Source organism: Mustelus asterias, chromosome 5, assembly GCF_964213995.1.
Source record: "Mustelus asterias chromosome 5, sMusAst1.hap1.1, whole genome shotgun sequence".
Lineage (NCBI taxonomy): Eukaryota > Metazoa > Chordata > Chondrichthyes > Carcharhiniformes > Triakidae > Mustelus > Mustelus asterias.
Window position 1 is genome coordinate 98,401,910 of NC_135805.1, and position 22,788 is coordinate 98,424,697.

At 39.4% G+C, this 22,788-nt stretch overlaps 1 protein-coding gene across 1 annotated transcript in view; it reads left to right on the plus strand.

The window, feature by feature from the left end:
- fkbp1b (FKBP prolyl isomerase 1B) overlaps positions 1 to 22,000 on the plus strand; it is a 30,152-nt gene extending 8,152 nt beyond the window's left edge. Inside the window, exons 3-5 of the mRNA XM_078213085.1 lie at positions 19,371 to 19,483; positions 20,074 to 20,232; positions 21,503 to 22,000. Coding sequence (XP_078069211.1) covers positions 19,371 to 19,483; positions 20,074 to 20,202 — 242 coding nt within the window. The 3' untranslated portion in view covers positions 20,203 to 20,232; positions 21,503 to 22,000. The remainder of the gene's footprint in view (positions 1 to 19,370; positions 19,484 to 20,073; positions 20,233 to 21,502) is intronic.
- Positions 22,001 to 22,788: the final 788 nt, after the last annotated feature.

Here is a 22,788-nt window from a genome sequence, read left to right on the forward strand (position 1 = left end):
ATCCTAAATACATCCTAAAGCTGTGCTCAAGATAGCAAACCTCTGGTAGACTTGGGATCAAAGTTGCGACTTTTTATTCCACATGTCTTCATGCTACATCGAAGAGTACTTTTATCCACATGACCATCAGGCTGCTGCTTTTTGATATGCTTGTACATAAAGTACATTTTGATATGCTTCTCTTTAAAGATCATTTTTTTCTCTTTGGATTCAAAAAGTTTGCTTCGTTCTCTGCCTGACTAGAATCGAAAATAGTAAAAATTAACCATTCCCTGCTGTAATGCTTTAATAGTTTATCAGACTTTGGCGTGCAGTATGCAATTCATAAAAAGGAATCTTTGGTAGTCATTCAGATATGGGCTTGACCTTGGGTTAGAATCGTAGAATAGTTCCATACATAACTGTGATCTCAATCACTTATTGGATTTTTACCAGCTTGATCATTGACTTTCTGTCATCAGATTCTAGCTTCCTTTTGAAATGGAGATATTGGGAATTGTATATGTACACATCTTGATCAAGACTTTTCTGTGGTCAGTAATGCTTCTAACTGATAAGTTAAGCAGTTGTTCATCTGATTTGATCATTTGTGTTCAGTTGTTGTCACCCTCCATAAATTCTGATTGTTACTTGGGAACGTTTTATTGGATAGTTAACAAACTTAATCAATGATTTTTCTATTGTAAGAATGGTCCCATAATAGAACTCTTGAATCAATCCCTTCATCTACAAGCAATAAAGGCCCACATCTAATTTTCAATCGTAGCAGGTTTTCACAATCTTTTGAAAGCTGTTTCCGCTCTTTCAGATTTTCAACCTATTACTAAAGTAGGTACAATGGAAATTTGCTTGTAAATGCCATCCATTGAAAGCATATGGGTTAATGCTTTTTATGAAATTTTCCCTCGTGACTATTTAAATGCAGTCATTAACCCAAATAAAATAAATGGTCACATTTTTGCATAAAGGAAATATAAAGTGAACATGTTAAATAATAAGCTCCCACAATAATTACATTCAACCAAGTCACATCATTTAGTTTAAAAATGAACCCTTTATCAGATTTAGTGACTTCAGCCATTCATCTGCAGTTGCCTTTTGAAAATGGTGCAAAAGGGAATGAATGCTATTAACCCGAAGACTATTAGCAGGTGGAAGGAAATGACTTGCATTGGAGTACCTGGGTTTGCATTTTTTTTGCAGCTCACCCACTGTTTTACGTCAAGATTGATTCTTAGTAAAATAAAACCAATTACTTTTATGGCAGTTCCTTGGGAACATTCAAGAATTCATACTGTAAAGGTACATTAGTCCGGCTGTACAACATGCTGTGAAGTTTCATTATCTTTCACAGTTCTCAGCATAAGGTTTATGCTTAGTTTAGTACTTGCAGGGATTTGGGAAGATTTGAAGAATGTATATTTATTATGTGGTGAGGATAATTTTCCTTATTGCAAGTATAAGAACCATTTATTTTCAAATAATTAGAATTTAATTGTCGACAGTAGGTATTGTAGTAGATGGTCTTTGAGATGTGTTCAACAGCCCAAGTTAGAATTTTTATTTTGTTGCAATATACATTTCGTGATTCAGCTTCCATTATTTTGTGAGGCAAGCCAGTGTGCCTACAGAAGCTGCTGTTTGTTAATGTAATTAGACAAAATTGGTTTCTTCCAGTATCATTAATTTTACATCTGATATAATGTGAGAACCAAATACTGAACAATATGTTGCATTTTAACTTGGAGCAGCATAGGCCCATATTTCTCACTGTGTAAACGAAATCTGTTCACTTTCATAATTTCCCTTGCTGTGTCAATCCCCTGAAGTGATTTCTTCCCGTTTGATAAATACTGATATGCAAGTAATAAATATCCAAGCAAAACAAATTTTGTAAGGTGTTTGTTAATGCCGGTAATGTGTTGATTTTTGTTTTTGCATAGAGACAGTTTGTCCTTTCCACAAACGAGTCTTGCAAACAACTCGAGTCTTGCCAGACCTGACAACAATTTTCAAATAGAGGCTCAGCTTTGAGGTATTTCTTCTTCTTGGGTGTAAGAGTGAGGGGGAAAAATATTAAACCATCTTTATAAACCAATTAAAAAGCAGTGGATATTTAGTTCAATGGTTTATCTTCAAATGTACACAAGTCTTCAAATCCTCCAAAAGCAATCTAAACCCAAAGGAAGCAGACTACACATTTCTAATCGTTTTTCAGTGCCAGAAAGGTTAACCGGAAATTATTAACACTTTTAATCACACATTTAGAGAGTACTTAGATTGAAATGAACAAGACTTAGTTTCTTTGGTGAATTTAGATTGTATTTAACTTGCAGAATGTTTCTGTGGTGAAGCTGACAATGAGATTGCAATGAGTGCAAAGCTAATGGTAGAGTGGTGCATCTGTGTCAGCAACTTACGGATTTCCACATTTAAACATGCGTCTTCCCTCCCCTGAAGTTTCTGTAGAATTTACACAGAAATAACAAGAGTCCTCCAAGTTGCTCTTGCTTTGACAGCAAATAATGGTCAGAATATATAAATCATCAATATGTTCTACAATACAGTGTAGAAAGGCACTGATTATCATACTTGTGCATTTCAAGTAATGTCGTGTAATCATGTTTCATGGCTCAACTGTATTGTCCCTTGCATCGCATTTCTGCTGTATATTTAGCTTGACAGCAATAAGAAATGCAATAACTGTGCTTTATTTGTAAAATATGTTTTTGCTTCTTAAATCAGGAACAGGCAGTAGAACTTGCAAAACAAGTGCTCACACATTCATGGAGTGAAGCTTTAATCTGTGACATTTTGCTTTATGCTCAAGGTCCTTCCGAAGTTTCAGTTGCTTTCTCACTCATTTTGGCAGCATAGCCACACTTACTTCAAAGCAACTGTATTCATTTCTACCGATCATAAAGAATAATACTATCATTAGTTGTGGATTTTATGCATCACACAATCACATTTTTGTTTACTTACACATCATCTAGCAACTAAACCAATTGTGGATTATTGGAGAATTGCTGATAAGCAGCTACCTCTTTTCAAGATCTGCAAAGTTATACCCAGCAGGATTGGGTGTCTCATTTTGTGGAAAGGAGAATGCTGTGAGCTGACCTAATAGAGGTCTTTAAAATTAGGAAATGTTTTGATAAAGTGAACAGAATGCCAAATTTTCATTGGGCTGAGGAGGTGGAGCTGGAGGCAGATGTGCTGACATTTCCTGCTGCCTGCTAGCATTCAGGGCTGCTGGCATGTTCCTACTTCCATCATATTTTCATGGAGGCTACTTTAGTTTGGGGTGCTGGGGGTGGAGGGGAATGGTGGCTACCGGTCCACCGGAGGTGAGTAGCCAGTTCCTGGGGATGGGTTGCCGCTCTGCAACAATGGCCACTTTTTTATTTTAAAATGTCTAACGTCTTCAAAGGCTGCCTCCATCTTGAAATGCCTGCTCATATGCCTACCTGCATTGACAAAGCCCACCTCTTCTGATGGGGCTGCTGGCGGCATTGAGCCTTCAGTGTTCTGATTAGCTATCCAGTTATGGAGACCTCCCTGCCATCTTTAATTGGACAGGCCGTCCGGGGGTGAACTTTTAAATGACTGCATCAAATATCCTTCGGGGCCCCACAGCCAGCATTTCCAGGTTCCGGACCTGCATTTTATCCCGGTGGCAAAATCAGGACCCGGGAATGAAAATCCAGCCCAGAGCGTTTTCCCTCACAGGCAAGGGCAAAATCAGAAACTAGAGCCTTTAGTACAGGATGGTCACTAAGAGATCCATTAGGAAATTCAGACTCCTTTCTTCAGAAAGTGGTGGGAAAGTGGAACTCTCTCAATATTTTCAGTGAGTTGATATGAGAAAAAATCTTCCATACGGCAAGTCGTTGGGGTCAGGAATGCACTGCCTGAGGATGTGGCGAAGGCAGGTTCCATTGAGGTATTCATGAGGGAATTAGACAATTATTTGAAAAGAAACAATGTGCAGGGTTTTGGGTAAATGAAGAAGCAAGGCACAAGGTAAAATGCTTATTTGAAATGAAAAGAGCCATAACAGACACGATTGGCTGAATGGCTATCTCCTGCACTGTAACAGTTCTGTAACATTAGTAGTTGGAACAAATAATGCAGATGCATTCAAGTGGAAGCTGGATAAGCAGATAAGAAAGAAGCAGTAATGTCAACATCACCAACTTATCAGTGGACTAACTTCTTAAAAATCATAAGATTTGATATAAAAGCTGAGTTTTTCAAAAATGAACAAATAAAGGCAAAATACTGTGGTTGTTTGAAGTCAAATAAAAACAGAGACTGCTGGAAAAAACTCAGCAGGTGTAGCACCATCTGTGGAGAGAAAAAATGTTAACATTTCGAGTCTATATGACTCCTCAGAACAAATCTAGATTGATTGGTTCATACAACTCAATAGTCGCTTACTTAACCCAAAACACATCAAAGCACTTGACACCCAAATGGAGGGTGATATCGTTTTTGTAATGAGGCCTAATTTCAGTGACCAACAAGCGGTCAATCACCCATCGTAACCAGCCATTCTAAAGCAGCCTATTTTTCTGTCTTCTAATTTCTGTCTTCCAATTTCTGGTTGGATATTCTTCAGACATCTTTGCAAAGCAGGATGTTGGTCACAAAAATTGGGCTTCGTTACAAAAACTATCATGCTTGCAAATGAAGAATCCAGTGCCGGATTTAGGGCCTCGTTGGGAAACTGGACTGCAGAGACCTCAGGGCTGCTCACACCAATTGGAATGTTTCTTGGAAGGCTTAATGTCTTTCCTTTGTGGGAGTATTCCCCAATGAGGGTCTATGAGAACTCTCCCTAGAAAGAGTCAGCAGTCTTCAACCCCTGTCTTTCCATTTCCTAACCCAAATCTCTCTTTCTCCATGGACCCCTCCCAAAACCAATCCTGGCCCTAGAAGAGCCGCACCTGCCCGTCCAGCACCAGGTTTTCCCTAGGTGTATAAACAAGCCTGGTATTCCACATCTCCATCCCCACCCTATTCGGAACTCCTTAACTGCTTTGTGCATCAGAGTTAAGTGTTCCAAATAGGCCGAAAGCTCACAGAATCTTTGTCTCCAACTGCAGTACAATCTTTGGGACCATGTGCTGTGTCACCCAATAGCTCCAGCAGAATGTCAGCACATGCAAAGTACCTCATTGTTTTGTTGAGCTTAAAGTGACAATGTTTTCACGTGCCCACTTTGAGTTTCATCTCTGGTCCACGCCATGTGCTGAAATGCGAGTTATCAGATCCACATGAGCAACCCTGCAATAGATGTGCATGCAGGGAAGGAAGGACAATATAAAAATCCTTGAGTTTTCAGAGCCCGAAAGGGAGAGAAGCTGAATTTAAGTGAGAAATTGCATTACTTGTGATTAATTCATGAGTTAGCATGTTAGAAAAACAGAGGCTTGTGTTGATAATAGCTGAGGAAGGATGGGGGAAGGCTCAAATGGAGACTAAATGTCAGCAAGGATTGGTTGGACTGAAAGCTTCTGCAACACAGTTCAATGTAAAAGCATTGTGATGCCAGTACAGGACTATCTTGGATGACTATGGAATATTTTGAGCAATTTAATTTAAAAATGTCAGCATGAAGGCAGCAACTTTGGTGAGATATACTATTGATCTGAGGTGTTGCTGAAATGAGCATGGGAATCAAATAATCCTCAGTTGAGTACCAGGCAAGGCTGCAGCTTTTGTGGTTTAATTTCTGCGTTGGAGTTATTCTCAAGTTGTGGACTTTTCTTTTAAGTTTCTTTCATGCTTTATGGGTTTCTGAGCTGTGGTCGATTTGCTTGACAATCAAAATAGCTTTGACTTGAACAAAACAGATCTTAAAATTATATTCTCTGGTGTCATGCTTGTAGCAAAAGAGATGGAATCTTGGTCTGAAAATCAGTGTTTCCAGATGTCAAACACAGTATTTGTCTATGCGGTCTGTTTTCCTCATTGTATTTTATTTAATCAAAAATCAAAAATTTATTAATGGTTTGGGAAGTATAAAACTGAGTTTCAGTGGAGGTATTTGCTGATTGGGTGAGATTACCAAACTAGTGAGGCGCAAATATGATGAGCTTGATGTACTGTCCTGTTCATAAATGAAAAGCGTTGAACTTGAAAAGTGGAAAATAATGACTAGTAGGTTGAGTGGCACAAGTGGTTAGCACTGCTGCCTCACAGTCACCGGGTTGAATTCCAGCCTCAGTGACTGTCTGTGTGGAGTTTGCACATTGTCAGTGCAGGCTCGATGGGCTGAATGGCCTCCTTCTGCACTGTAGGGACTCTAAATCAAATCAATGTCGTAGACCCCAGACACATTGAAAATGTATTACAGCATACAAATGACCTATTGATCATCGTTGCTGTCTAAAATAGGAAGTTCAGGAGTCGTCTTTACTTTTGAGTCCATTATTAATTTGAAACCATGTGAGCACTGAAATTCTCAAGTTACTCATGCAGGCACCTGCATGCACTGAAGATCATATTTTCATGAATGCAAGTATAAGTAATCAGAGTGGGTCAAGAAATGAGTATATGGAACATAAATTAATGATGCTTGAGGTAACCGTAGCATTAGATCCTAGACTTTTGGTAATAGATTGACTATAAACTATACTGACTGTTTTAACAATGCAGAAAGTAAATTTTAAAAATTGTGTTGCATAGCTACAGGTAACTAACTGTCTCTTTGAAATCAAATGCTGAAGTTGCATCTGACCTTGATGAGACTGTATCTGAAGGACTTTGTTTATTTTGGTTTCTTTACTCCAGGGTTTATATAGAGCAGTTGATTAGAGTTCAAAAGGTACCTGTGAGATGTTCCATAAGTTATGAGGAAAGCTTGTCTCCTGGAGGACGGTGTTCCATGTCAAAGATGAAAATTGGCATTGACTTTATTCAGGTCTTTAAGAATTTTAAAGGAATTTAGGCTTTAGATCCAAAATTATTGTCCAGTCAGGGCCAGGATTCAAGGACGAGGCAACATTTCCCAAAGTTAAGACTAAAAGTAAAGTTGTTTTACTTTTAGTAAGAGGATGATAAAATTGGGGAATAGAAACAGAAAATGCTGGAAAAACACAGGTCTGGCAGCATCTGTGGAGTGAAAAACAGAGTTAAGGGGCACAATGTTACCACCTTGCCACGTCCAGAAAACAGTGTGGCGAGCTGGGAAACTAATGTCCAATACTAAAAATTTGATTGGCGCCTGGTGCCAAATGGTTTGCTATGCTTCAGCTTCTCTCCAATGGTGGGCATGAAGGTGATTAAAATATTTAAAGCAGTATTTAAATATGCATAGCCCATTCGAAACACAGCGCACAGGATTTTCTGACCTTTAGGCATGGCGCCCCACCGGCGAGAATCACTATAGGTATCCACTAGCGCAGACCTGGTGTGATGATTACGCGGGGTGGGGCGGGGGGCTTGGAGGTCATTGAAGTAACCCCCCCCTCCAGGTGGTCGGGGGCATGGCTGGATAATGCCCATTGGGCAGTGGCCACTGGGTACACTGGCGATGCCAGTTGGGCACCACCAGAGTGTCAGGAGGGTGGGGGGGTGGATGCTGTGCGAACGGTGTCGTGGAGGAGACCATGAAGAGAGGCATGTTGTGGGTGCAGTAGGGGCACCCATCAGTAGGACCCTGATGGCCCATTTCACCTAATTTTCCTCACCGTTACGATTCCACCGAATATTTCAAGTCTACATGACTTCTTCAGAGTTGGAGAGAGGTAGAAATGTGATCGATTTTGTACTGTCCAAGAGAGGAGGTGGAGCAAAATAAATGGTCTGGGATAATTAGAAATTTAGGAGAGATTTGAGAAAGATGTCATGGACAAAAGACACAGGAAGTGTCTGTGGTAGTGTTAAAGACCAATGCTGAAAACCTCAGACATTGTGGCTGGGATTTTCCAGTGCCGCTGTAGTGAATGGAGTTTTGGCTGAGTGCCAAATTCTCCATTCTTTTGGCAGTGGGTTGGAAATGAACGAGATCAGAGAATCCTGCCCTAAAGGTACTAATCATGGCATTAAGGTAAGATAGCAAAGTGTGTGAATAGCAGAAATGTGATAGAATTGTCTGAGCAATGGAACACTCCACCATAGGAAGTTTGGAAAAACTGATGGGTTGATGTCCTGCTAGGATTTGCAGGGTTATTAGTTCCATAATTATGATAAGGAAACAAAGCTTGGAAGAAAAGGTTAAGTGGACTTCACCTGCTCAAAACATTACTACTTAAATACATCCATATATACTTGATAGATTCATCGAATGATATAGCACAGGAGGTAATTTGTGCCTGCGTCAGCTCTTTGAAAGAGCTCCACTCTTAGTCTCTTTCCCCAAAGCTTTGAAAATGTATTCATCCAATTCAATTTGGAAAATTATTATTGAACCTCTTCCACCACTTTTTCAGGCTCATAACTCGCTGTGGAAAAATAAAATCTTCCTATCCGCCTTGTGTTCTTTTGGATAATGGAAGGTTTTGCATTAGTATTTCTTACATGCTTAGAATATTGCTGGTTTACTGGATTAAGGTACAAAGACTATAAAGCAAAATAGCACTGTTTACAAGAGAGCTTATTGAATGTCCAATACAAGCATTCAATTTCTTGGCAGACAAAATATTCTGTCATTATGAAGATGTTGCATTTTAGTAACGTTTCCCAGTTTGGTTCAATAAAAAAAATTAAAATCAATATGGGCAAAAGAGTGCAAAATTACAGTGTGTTCCAATCCATATGGTATCCTGCACGCACAAAGCAAAGTAAAGCTAAAGCAGGAGAAAATCATCGAGGACATTTCCGTTTTGTCATTTACATGGCTTGATGAATGACGCATGACCACCCCTCTTCCAGGAATTGTATATAATTCCTGCCTTTGAGCATTGAAAGTTGTTTGTCCGTTTCAGTTCAGAGAAATATCTTCATAGAGACAGACGGGAAGTTTATTAAAAACTAAGTTGTCACTTGAATCTGCGAGACCCAATTTACCTTTCAAACTTACCTTTCAAACTTAAAAAAAAGTGCTCCGCAGCTGACTTAGTGGTACCAATTAATTAGCACATTAACTGCTTTTTTGGCCCCAGGACACGAATGTCAGGTGACTTGCAACTGAATAAATACCTGATTTGGGAATTGGATTGTCGCCGTTATCATCCCCCCCCCTCCCCCAGTGCTAAGCATGTTGGATAATTGAGAACATGTTATTAGTTGCTTTCTTTGCTTGCTTAGAATATGTTAAGTTTTTCCATGTTGTTTTGGATGTAAATATTATCAGATCATTACTTGATTACCACGTTGTGGCACAAGTGTAATATTACAAATGAGTCTATGGAACATTGGGCACGAACATTTATTGTTTAGTAAACTAAATGTATTTATCAGGATTAAACTGCTTCATAAGGATCGTTTGGAATCAGCCATTGCTCAGTCTCCTGGGCAATTTGCTGAGTGGTTGGACCAAAATAAACTGAGTTCTGGAGGGTGGCATTCTTCCGTGATAGAACTAACACATATTGAATGTGAGTTAATACAGCAATTTAATGAGCTAAGATTAATGAATTTTCAGCCCTGCTCCGTAAATTCTACTGGGGAGTAATTTGGTTTAATGCACCTTAACCCTGGGTCTATAGCTTGTGGAGCACCAATATAAAGTAAATGTGCAAATCTGCTCATGCTTGCTTTCCAACTCATATCAATTTAAAACACCATCTGTAAACGTGATTATAATTAAGGTGGGGGAGCGAGCCAGCACAGGTAGAGTATGGAGCAGTGCCTTTAACTATTGTGAGGAGACTGTTTCAGTCCAAAGTAGTATGGGCCTTTAGGCAAGTCTTGCTATGTGCTAGACATGTTGAGCTAGGAAAGTAGAGGTGCAGCCTGAGAAGAGGCTCAGAAAAGTACAAAGCTGTAGTTAGAGGACAATAAGGATCTTCTATTATTCACTACACTGCAACCAGCAGATTTACCCCCATCTTGTTGAGAAGGTTTATATTTCTCTGAGGCCGTTTATGATGATGCCATCTCCTGAAAGCTGACCTGCAGCGATGGAGCTCATTACTGTAGTGGTCAAAATAAAGCACTCGACATTATTGCCAAGGCAACAACAGTTAGTTTATGGCAAATGCAAACATGGCAGATGCCAGGAATCTGAAATAAAAGCAAAAAATGCTGCAAATACTCATCAGATATAGAGGTCAGATCTGAAAGGTCACGATATGAAAGATTGGGATTTTCCAGCTGTTCCCACTGACCTGATCTTCCAGTCTCACCACGGGTTCCCGGCAAACAATAGTAATTTCCCCTCTTCTCCCCCGCTCTCCCCCCTGCCTCAGGCCAATGGTGGGCCACTCCACCCCTGCAAAACATACTGTGGATTGGAACAGGGGCGGTCCCTATATCGCAAGGGGCCTATATCGCAAGGGGGATAGAATATAAAAGCAGCGATGTCTTGCTGCATCTGTACAGGGCATTGGTGAGGCCGCAGCTGGAATACTGTGTGCAGTATTGGTCCCCTTATTTGCGGAAGGATATATTGGCCTTGGAGGGAGTGCAGAGAGGTTCACCAGGTTGATACCAGAGGTGAGGGGTGTTGATTATGAGGAGAGACTGAGCAGATTGGGTTTGTACTCGTTGGAATTTAGAAGGCTGAGGGGGGATCTTATAGAGACCTCTAAGATAATGAAGGGGCTGGATAGGGTAGAGGTGGAGAGATTCTTTCCACTTAGAAAGGAAGCTAGAACTAGAGGGCACAGCCTCAAAATAAAGGGGGTCAGTTTAGGACCGAGTTGAGGAGGAACTTCTTCTCTCAGAGGGTGGTGAATCTCTGGAATTCTCTGCCCACTGAAGTGGTGGAGGCTACCTCGTTGAATATGTTTAAATCACGGATAGATGGATTCCTGATCGGTAAGGGAATTGGGGGTTATAGGGATCAGGCGGGTAAGTGGAACTGATCCACTTCAGATCAGCCACGATCTTATTGAATGGCGGGGCAGGCTCGAGGGGCTAGATGGCCTACTCCTCCTATTTCTTATGTTCTTATGTCCCACCCGTTAACTCTGTTTCTCTTTCCACAGATGTTGCCAGACCCGTTGAGTATTTTTAGCATTTTCTGTTTTATTTCAGTTAATGGCTTGTTGCTTAACTAGAACCAATGATACTCACTTCCAAATCTTTATAAAGAAAATAATTGCACTTATTTGATGCTTTTAATAAATTTCGAATGTCCAAAAATGCATAGTAACTCTTGAGTAATTTTTGAAATGTAGTTATCTATTGTAATGTAGGAGATGTATCGTTATAATAAAATGAATATGTGGATAAGGTAGGAAAAGGAGGGGCAAATATGTGTTTTCTTTTAAAATGTATGCGGCGTTCCCAGAGTCCATGGCAAAATCTACTCAACCTCCTGTATTTTCAACAAAAGAATGACACGTTTTTCCACAAATGCTCAAGTAATCTCCACACGTTGTTAGATATTTCTGTGTGTCAATTCATAATTTCCAGCGGATCCCCATAACATGTAAATCCCAAGAGAATTATGGACTTCCTACTTATGCCAAGGTGATGACATGTTGACAGCAGGAAATGTGGGTTACCTGCTCTAAATGTGGCTCATTACGCTGAGAGATGAACAGAGGCAGAGCAGTCAATTTTATAAAATGTAATCTTGATTTATTAAGTCATACCTGAGGGGTTTTTTGTATTCTACAAAGTTCACCTTTGTTTCATTTGATGAAAAGTTAACCAAAGTATATGTATAACTGCTATTAGTGTAGAAGAGGTTAGGTTATGAGTAAGCTAAATCATTCATGTGTCATATCAGTGTGTTGTGTGCTTCTCGGGACCATTTGACGATATCTGTCCTTATGGTTACTGCTTCTTCTTTGCTAATTCTTTCTCTAATATGGTATAGAGTGTGTACGAGAATTTCATTCTCCTGTCTTTGTGGTGGTTGTTTCCCTTTGTGATAACCAGTTAGCTCAATAACAACTGCAATGTTTATTTATATTTAACTATAATACAGACGCTTGCAGACTCATGGCAGCCAGTTAGCTTCCAGGATTGAACTGATACAAAGGCCCACACTTGCTGGGGTGATCTGCCACTTTGGTCCCTGACGAATTACCTGGGCAGCACGGTAGCACAGTGGTTAGCACTGCTGCTTCACAGTGCCAGGGACCCGGGTTCGATTGCCGGCTTGGGTCACTATCTGTGCAAACTCCACACATTCTCCCCGTGTCTGCGTGGGTTTCCTCCGCGTGTTCTTGTTTCTTCCCACAGTCTGAAAGACGTGCTGGTTAGGTGCATTGACCTGAACAGGTGCCAGACTGTGGCGACTAGGGGAATTTCACAGTAACTTCATTGCAGTTGTGACTAATAAATAAACTTTTTAAAAAAACTTTACTTTGGGTCAAGTGACCCTCTTGGAAGATCGCCCCTTAGAGGGGACAAACATCACATCCTTTATATCTGTTGTATGGCATAAAAAAATAAAAGTTTATTCAGAGTACAACAACAAATAAATTCAATCTTCCAACATAGATTTTTTAAAAATTAAAGATGTGGCTCTAAAGATTGGACTGGTGCATGGTGTGGAGAAACAAATGAGTGAAAAGAGTACATAGAAAAATAATTGCACAGGAAACATTGAATGTTTATTTGACATTTTAAACTGCTGCTTATAATAGCAGTGTATACTAAACATAAAATCTGATTATACTTTAGAGGATATTTCGCACAGATGTGTAATAGTAAATCACCTACACCCATCATGTAGTTTATTATAGAAATGTGAGAAGTGCAGGTAACAGTGTTATTGAGAGAAAGAAACCTTGGATGGGATTTTCTATCCTTCTCACGGCGGGGGGCGGTGAGCAATTCACCGGCGACAGGATCTTCTGGCTCTGCTGCTGTCAATGGGATTTCTCATTGACTGCACCCGATGCTGCCAGCATTACTATTAGCATTACCTATTGCTGAATCTCCCAGCTTCAGGTTGCCATTGACCAGAAACACAACTGGAGAAGCTGTATAAATACTGTGGCTACAAGAGCTGGTCAGGGGCTGGGAACTTTGCAGCGACTAACTCACCTTTTGACTATCCAGAGCCTGTTCACCATGTACAAGATACAAGTCAGGAGTGTGATGGAATACTCTCCATTTGTCTAGATGAGTGCACAGTAACACTCAAGGGGCTTAACATCGCCTAGTACAAAGCAGCCTGCTTGATTTGCACCCCATCCACCATCTCCAACATACACCCCCTTCACCACTGATGCACTGTGGCAGCAGTGTGAACCATCCACAAGATGTACAGCAGCAACTCACCAGGCTGCTTCGACATCGCCTACTAAACAGGTGACCTCTAACACCTAGAAGGATAAGGGCAGCAGATGCATTCGAACACCACCAGATGCATTCGAACACCACCACATGCAACTTCCCCTCTGAGCCCCACACCATCCTGACTTGGAAATATATCGCCGTTCCTTCACTGTTGCTGGGTCAAAATCCGAGAACTCTCTCACAAGCAGCACTGTGGATGTACCTACATGGACTTCGGCAGTTCAAGAGGCAGTTTACCACCACCTTCTCAAGGGCAATTAGAAATGGGCAATAAAATTGCTGACCTAGCCAGTGATTCCCATGAAAGAATAAAAAGAAAATTCAATACCCTACTTCAAAGCACCCATAGACAAAAAATGCCCTCTCCAATGTCTCCTTACCTGCATCTCCCCTCAAACACTCCCCAGAACACTCGGATCCTAAGGCTGCTCAAAATCTTGTACTTTCTCTTTCAGTACTCTGATACTGGAAATTTCCTGTTTCCTGCCTTCCCAATTCTCCTGTGTGCCTCAGTACTAGCGCAATGCAGACACTCCCAGCACTTGAATCTACAAACATATTAGCAAGCTCGAACACCTTGCCTCAATTCATGCTCTGGATAGTCAAAAGGTGAGTTAGTCGCTGCAAAGTTCCCAGCCCCTGACCAGCTCTTGTAGCCACAGGTGCAGTGGTACCTAAATCTGGGACTTGCCTCCTCCTCCAACCCATTTACAGTGCTGTTAAAACCCTATTACACCCCCCCCCCCCCCCCCCCCCCCCCACCATCCCACCAGTGCTACTTCAGGCCACAAATCAGTCAAAAAACTGATGCATTGAATAAAGTAAAAGTTAAAATTAATAAATAACTAAAACAACTTGTAATCGAAGCTGTTGATTTGCATTTTTCATGTAAGAAATTTGACTTAATGTCAAATAAAATCCCATTTTATGAAATGAAATTTGATTTAGTCATCACTAAGTCACTGTAACTTGAAACATTTTGCATTAGGAGACATAACAACCTGATATAAAACACATTATCCTCTGACTGAGAAACAACATAAAAAAGTGAACAACACATCTGGAAAGAAGTTCTGATAGAATGGAGTCATCTCTGCTGGAATTTTAATCCAGAAGTTTAAATTACAGATGTAAAAGTAGCTGAAATACTCTCCTCTATATTTGCTTTTGAGTACAAGAATTTTACAAGATATTTATTTGTTTTATTTTCCTTTCTTGAATGAAAGTTCAGGTTAGGATGCTGGTTCATGCTATTTACTTCGATCGAACATAGTCTATTCCATATCTGGGATTCTCTGATTTGTGTAATATAAAATTAATGAATATGCTTCTCTCCAACAGGTGAATAATCTGATTGGAGATACCATCCTAAAGAGCTGGTACTAAGAGAAGAAACAAGATTTGCTTTAGTTAATTGGCACTGATGGTGTTGAGGCCATTTTGAGTTGCTGACATATATTTTGCCTCCGATTATGTGGTCTTACTGTCCCCTTCCATTCAATACAAGGGCTTGCTGCAGAAACATTTCCTAATAATCATTTTAATCCCAAGTGGTTTAATCCAGTATTTTTTTACATTTCTTGTATAGATACACTTTCACCTTTTCTCTTTGTACTTATTGTATCTAGAATTCATCTTTAAATGTGCTGGTTGAACTGAAAATACTGTTTATAGAAGTCTCTTTGTAGGTACCAGATGCACACATCTTTCAGGCAAATTCGGGTGTTAACGTTACTTTTCAGAGAAAGAGATGACATTGTCTATTTGGAATAAAACTCTAGTAAAGTTGGATTGGCTTGTTTTAAATAAGAGGAATCTAGAAATGTAAGGAAAAGTAATTACCCTTCAATGGAACTACGAGAATTGTTCTTTCCTTCCTCTCTTGGCTATAACCATCAAATTTATTCAGATTTTTCCCTGAAATGTGAAAATTGACAAGTGCCTTATTGCTGGCAGTTTGCATCAGACTTCTGCTGAATAAAAGAAAAACAGGTGAAGGTTGCTATTATTAGCTTGAGGGGAAAACACGTAATGCAATTCAGCTGTGACTTGCTGAAAGTAAAATGAATAAATGTTACTAACATATTTTACAAGGGATTGCAGAAACCTTTGTGGCAGCAAGACCAATATCACTGTAGCAGAGAGGGGAGGCAATGGCCTTGTGGATTTATCACTAGACTATTAATCCAGAAGCTCAGCTAATGTTATGGGATCTGGGTTCGAATCCCACCACGGCAAATGGTGGAATTTTAATTTAATAAAAGTAATTCTAGAATTAGGAATCTGCTGATGACCATGAAACCATTGCCGATTGTCAGAAAAACCCATCTGGTTCACTAATGTTCTTTAAGGAAAGAAATCTCTATCCTTACCAGGTCTGGCCTACATGTGACTCCAGAGCCACAGCAATGTGGTTGACTCTCGACTGCCCTCTGAACAAGGGAAACTAGAGATGGACAATAAATGCTGGCCAGTCAGTGACACCCATGCCCCATGAATGAATAAAATAAAAGGAGATAAAATGAATAAAATGCCATGAGAATTATTTTATCCAATTCACTTACTGTGTTTGCAGAACCTGTAGCATAGTTACAGCACAGACAGAGGCCGCTTGGTCTGCCGTGTCCACGTTGACTCTCTGCAAGAGCAACTCGGCTGTCCAACTCCCCAATCTTCCCCCCTTAGGCCTGCAAATCTTTTCTTGGATCATAACCAATTCTCTTCTAAAGGCCTCGATTGAATCTGCTGCCACCCCATTCTCAGGCTGTCCAATCCAGATGCTAACCACTGACTGTGGGGAGGAAAGCGAGTTCTTCCTCCTGTGCTTTCTTTGCCAGTCCATGAAATCCTTACATCAACAAGAACAGTTTGTGTCTAATGCCTCATGATTTTGAACTCTATCAAATTTCTTATTACCTTCTTTTCCTCCCAGGGAACAACAAAATTTATTATTTACCAATAAAAATAAATTCATAATTAGTATGGGAACTGGCATTTAATTTTATGGACTTAATCCATTGACAATTATACTAAATTCTCCAGTCTACCCAGGCAACTGAAGTTCCTAATTGCTGGAACCATCCTGATAAGTCTTTTCTACATCCTGTTTAATACATTTGCACTCTTTCTATATGTATCTATGGAAACAAATCCACAAAATGGCTGATTCATTCTTTGTGACATAGTTTTAAAATCTAAAGTGGCAGATGTTACCCCACAGAGTGCCATATATAAAAAGTCTCTGCTGGATTTTCACCACATGAAGGGCTGTCAGTTGTGGTTAGCTTTTGAATACAGCACCAGTTATCATAATGGAGATGGTGGTGTCGTGGTAATGTCACTGTAGAAATCCAGAGGCCGAGCCTAATGCTTAGGGGGATATGGGTTCCAATTCCACCACGGCAATGTGGTTGGCTCACAAAGGCCCTCTGAAATAACCTAGCAAGCTCAGTTCAAGGGCAACTGGAGATGGGCAACAAATGTTGGCCTTGCCAAGCATGCCCACATCTCATGAAAGAATAAAAGAAAAAGAGGAGATATGAAAAATTTGAAAATGTATTTGCTTTTGTGACCTCTTGCCCAGCAGTGAAATTGTGAATGTTGGAGCAGAGTTCTTGTGCTTTAAAGAATTTTAAAAGATAAGCGTAAATCTTTCCTGGTTTTTTTTTTCAGAACATTTGGCAAATTTGGAAATATAATTTGAATAAAATTTTTGTCAAATCTGAAGTTTTGGAGGAATCCTTTAGACATATACAATGGCCGGAACCCTCCGGCTGTTCACCCTGGCAGGATCTTGTGGTCCCACCAATGGCATACCCCCGTCGTGGGGTTCCTGGTGGGTGTGGGGTGGATTCAATGGCAAATCCCATTGGCAGTGGCAGGATCAGAAGAACCCACCAGTGGCAAATGGTGTGCTGCCTCCCACTGCAAGAAAGACACAGCGGGAAGCCAGAAAACCTCTCCCACTATTTATCGACATACTTTTCTTATTACAAACACCAAAATGATTCATTAGTTTCCCACTATTCAAATACACTGTTAAACTCATGGTTTCAGGTTATAAATATTTTGCTTTCCAGAAGATATTTTGTCATTTTTTTTCCTGAGTGTTACTGTTTCAGTGAAATGTGTGAAGTAATTTAATATAACAGGTTAAGTCCATAAAATTGAGTGGCAGTTCCAGTTACTAATTAACTATTTTTCACTGTATCCCAATACATGTGACAATAAATCAAATCATGTTACTAGTTATGAATTTATTTTTCATCGGTAAACAATGCATTTTATTGTATTGATGTGATTTGGGAAAACTATTTTGCTTTACCCGATGATCTAAGTGACTTACAACATAAAATGGATAGTCAAAAATTACCTTGGGAAAATTCTTTTTCCCTCAAAGCATATGTAGAGTACACTGTCAAAATGATGTTTTTAAAATACAGAATTCATGGTGACACTTATTTTCTGCAAATTTACGGAGCCACCGGATTGCTTTGAAAGGCATCCAGAACATGCTGTTAAACAACCACAGGCAAAACTATGACCTGGATTTTATAGTCAGTTCTGCAGAAATAGGTCAGCAATTTGCAGCTCTCCAACGATGTGTTTTTGTACAATACTTGAGAAGTTACTTGATTAACATGCTAAATGTCTTACTTATGCACCAGTTGATATTGTAATCTGGGTTTGAAAGGTTCGCTATGCCACACAAGTGATGAACGTGCTGAATGACGATACAAAAACAATTTGTTGGCAGAATGTTATTGCTGTTGAAATTTGTTTGTGATTGTAGTTGGTGCTCGGTTTTGGTGAAGTTTCGATGTCCTGTAATTATGTCCTGCGTATATGGAACTGATAAATTGCTTTCCCTGTGGGTGGGGGAGTGTGAAATAAATCACATTTTAATGAGATATGCTTTGAAAATGTTTGCATTACCATAAATCACTAATGACAAGCTGACGGTTTTGTACAGTTGCACTTTTAAAAATGTAGTTGCTCTTTCGGTTTTACTTCAGTGGTGTCATTCGAAAAATACATTGTACGGGAATGAGCCGTGCCTGCTCCGAATGTGTGACAGTTGTGACAATTGTACCATGCTTGGCTATCATCAAATTGTAGAAATGTTATAATTTGATTCTCATTGTCTATTTGTAAAAATTAGCATTAGAGCTGGTATTATACAGTGGGATATGAAGTCAGTTTTCCTTTTGTCTAAAACTGCTTTGTCAGCCATTCTGGTGAGACCATTAACCTGGTTAAAATATCTGGGTTAATGTTTTTCTTAAAATAGTGGAGATTAGCAGTCCTCTCTTGACGCAACTACAATAAGATCTATTTTGAGTAAAATCGAGTCAAAGATGAGAATGCCTAATCAACCTTTCTGTGTTATTTACACTCTGGTTAACCAGGCTGCATCTAACTGTGGCTTAAATGTTCTGTGTCTTTGACTGCTTATCTTATTAATAATTGTTCGAAACAGATTTGTTTTACTTTTCTTAAGTTTATGTCATCTTGTCCTACTTGGCTATCCAGCTTAAAAGAAGAGTCTGGCTCCATCTTATCTGCAGCACTTAGGTGCATATAAAGCAAATAAAAGGCAAGCCTTGAATGTCACACTTCCTTGATTCCGAAATTTTTATACGGTTTCAAAATTATTTTTGGGGTGAAAGCTTTGAACCTTAAGTATACGATAGTTTTGAGCAGAAATTTATCAGAAAAGCAAATAATCTAATCCCAGGAGATCCAAAGTTGTGCATTCATGGGTATGGGTAATCCTTTCATTTTATATCTTCGCTCCGTTTGGAAGTTTGAGATATCAATTTGTTGTGTGAGGCAAGCTTGTAATAAAGAAATACCTGTTTCCCAAAATTATTTTGGCTTCAGCTATTGTGTAGCATTTTATATTGCATCTTTATTTAGAGAAAGTTCAAGACATTCTATTTTTTTTCATTTTTCTGTCTGTCATGGTTTCAAAGAGGATTTTATGGTATTTGCAGGAATGCTGCAGAATGGAAAGAAGTTTGATTCTTCCAGAGACAGAAGCAAGCCTTTTAAGTTCAAGATTGGCAAGCAGGAAGTAATTAAAGGCTGGGAAGAAGGCGTGGCACAGGTATCAATTGCATGGTTATATATTTAAAGATATGTATTTCATCAAATACCTTTTAAAAGACACATTATGGGATGTTATATTAGGTGCAGCTAAATTCAGTAAAATCAAGCAAATTTAAAAATCAATTATGGCGTCTGTGATAAGAGTCCAACTTTCATGACATCAGGTTATGATGGTATATATTGCTAACACAGTAAATAATAGCCGTAAACATAAACATCCAATTTAAGGGAGCAGTGAGACCAAGTGTGAAGTTTGGATAAAAGTGTTGGTTGCTTATGACTGTATAGACCGAAGGCTTACTAATCAAAAGGGCTTTTTGTGAATGGCCAGCACAAAGTGTGGTCTGCTCAAATATTTTCAGAGGTTGATGAAACGGCAGACGCAGTTTGCTGTGGGCCAACAAAGTGTTGACAGTACGGAATAATTAACTGTACAGTGCAATTACTGACTCAAATTTTCTATTTGTGTGGAAAATGTGTAATTATATTTTATCATAATATTAAACAAGTGGAAGGGAAATATATATTTTTAAATGATTGGAAACTAATACAACCATAACCAAAGAGTGAATTGTTTTCCAATAACAGATGAGTTTGGGGCAAAGGGCAAAACTGACTTGCACCCCTGACGTGGCATATGGTGCAACAGGCCATCCCGGAGTGATCCCAGCCAATGCCACCCTTATCTTTGATGTAGAACTGCTGCAGTTGGAGTGATGAAGTCCTTAATTGATATTTGGTTGCAAGGTACAGAAGCTTCTTTAATAACATTACATCTTTTTTAAAGAGTTGTCTTTGAAAGATTTCATCTGAAATTTTGGAGTTATAACCTCAATCCCTACATCAGGACACTTTAATACTTTAAATATTGATTGCACAACGTTTAGCACCATTAGAGACGACTCAGATACTGAAGAAATTCATGTCCAAAAGCAGCAAGACCTGGGCACGTCCAGGCTTGGTCTGACAAGTTCGTCCACATAAGTACCAAGCAATGACCATTTCCAACAACAGAGAATTTAATCATCACCCCTTGACACTCAATGGCATTACCATAGCTGAACCCCCACTATCAACATCCTGGACATTACCACTGACCAGAAATGGAAAGGGACTAGTCACATAAATACTGTGGCTACAAGAGCAAATCAGAGGCTAGGAAGCCTGCAGTGAGTAATTTACCACCTGACTGCCCAAAGCATGTCTACCAACTACAAGGCACTTGCCTGGATGAATGCAATGCCAATAACAATCAAGAAGCTTGACACCATCCAGAATAAAGCAGCCCACTTGGTTGGCACCCCATCTGCAAACATTCATTCCCTCCACCACTGATGCACAGTGGCAGTAGTTTGTATCATCTACAAGATGCACAGCAGGAACTTGCTCTTTAGGCAAGTAATATTATAAACTAATAAAATAAACGAGTAAAGTATAATGAATTCATATTTGTTCTATTTCTTATCAATTTCTTTATAAATTCAATCCATGTTGACTATTGACCATTGTGAGCATATTTGGTGAGGACAAAATTATATATACAAGCCTCAAACTAATGAGGAATTTAATACCCGGCTGTAGTTCATCTCTTTAATCTGCTGTCTTAATTAATAGCTACATCACTTCCCTGTCCACTTTCATTGTGCATCATCGTGAGATGATAGTCATTGCTGGCCTACTCTCCCATGCAATCATGGATGTTTGGCTTCATTAGTAGAAGAGAACATTTGGCATATTTCATTGAGGATTCGGAATTTGCAGGAAAAGCTTTTGGGGCAGAAAAAAAATTCAAGTTCTAGCTCAATTCTAGCGTGAATAGACGCTCGATAGCATATTTCATGACTACTCAATCTCGGTTGCTCATTTCACCAATTGTTTACCAGTAAGATTGCAGTTATTCTACTTTGAATAAAACATTGGTATCCTGATGCTAAAAAGCTTGTTTTAAAAAAAATAAAAAGAACAAGAGTTCATTGACATGTAATTACATTTTAATTTTATTTTTCTCTTTTTAAAGGGATGACATAGGGAGTCCTGGGTTTCAATACAATGGAATAGATCTTCAGTGGCTCACAGAAGCCAGTTAGAAGACTTTTTGTGATATTGATTTTAAAATGAAAACAATCCTACCTAGCTACCTACATCCTGTTTATTTTGCTCTTGATACTTGGAATTGTTAGTTTTGACTACCAGTGTTGTTAATTTGTAGATCCTGTGCTAATGGGATTCATATTTCATTCTTTTTCATTTCTGGTCTGTTTTGATTGCATGCAATATTTAATGAATTTAAATAATTTCTCCAATCATTTGATAAATTTGACCTGACTGGGTCCTAATTTTTAAATAGCAAAGACCTTAAAGGCATACAAAGATTTTATGGAATTAAAATAAATGGGCTTTCATAAGAAACTGCAGGACGTGTATTTGCCAGTCTTACACTGAAGCAAGAACTGATGTAAAACTTAATTGCTTGTTGAAATAAAAAAAACGTTCACCTTTAAAAAAAAATAGTCCCAGCTAATTGTATGGCTTTCTTTTTTTATCTGTTGGGACAGTTATTATTGATTTTAATCTTGAATTCTGGCAAAACTCCATGAGCTGTCAGTTTGGTGATGTGCAAACACCTCAGAACAAAACAGAAATATGTAGCATTCTAAATTGATTTTACAAAGAATTGGGTAGCTCCAGTAATCAAGTATACAACTATCAGCTCCGATGTTGGTAAGTCCAAGTGTGCAAAGAATATCGTGCACAGAATCTTGTGCTTTAGTCAAATTATGTGTTGTGTTTTCTCATTTAGGCCGTTGACTGGAATGTCATGTGATAATGATGTAACTCACAGTGACGAGTCTAAAATGCAGATAAATGACTTGTTCTTTCATATTAGCAAAATTTTATGACCTGTTCTCCTTGCATCTTGTCTCTGGAAACCAGAGGTGGGATCCTCCCAAAAAAAACTCAAGTGTCAAATTTGCGTACAAACTGGAATAAATCCCGCTGGTTTCTTTCAGTTTTCAAAATGAATCTCCCACACTCTGTGTACTGCAAAGTGCACTAGCATGAATCACGCTGAAAATCAGGGAACGGGTCCTATTTCCACTGGAGAGGCCACAGCATAGCACTGAGCGAGCCACTGCACATGTGCAGTAGCCCCGCACTGTTGGCCTCCTGATCGTTGGTTAGCTCAATTGCTGGTCAGCCCCGCGACCCTGCATCGTTGCCCATGCGGCCCCACTCCACCCAACCCCTGATCATTGTGCTCCTGGATGTGTCCGCCCCCCCCCCCCCCCCCCCCCAACCCCG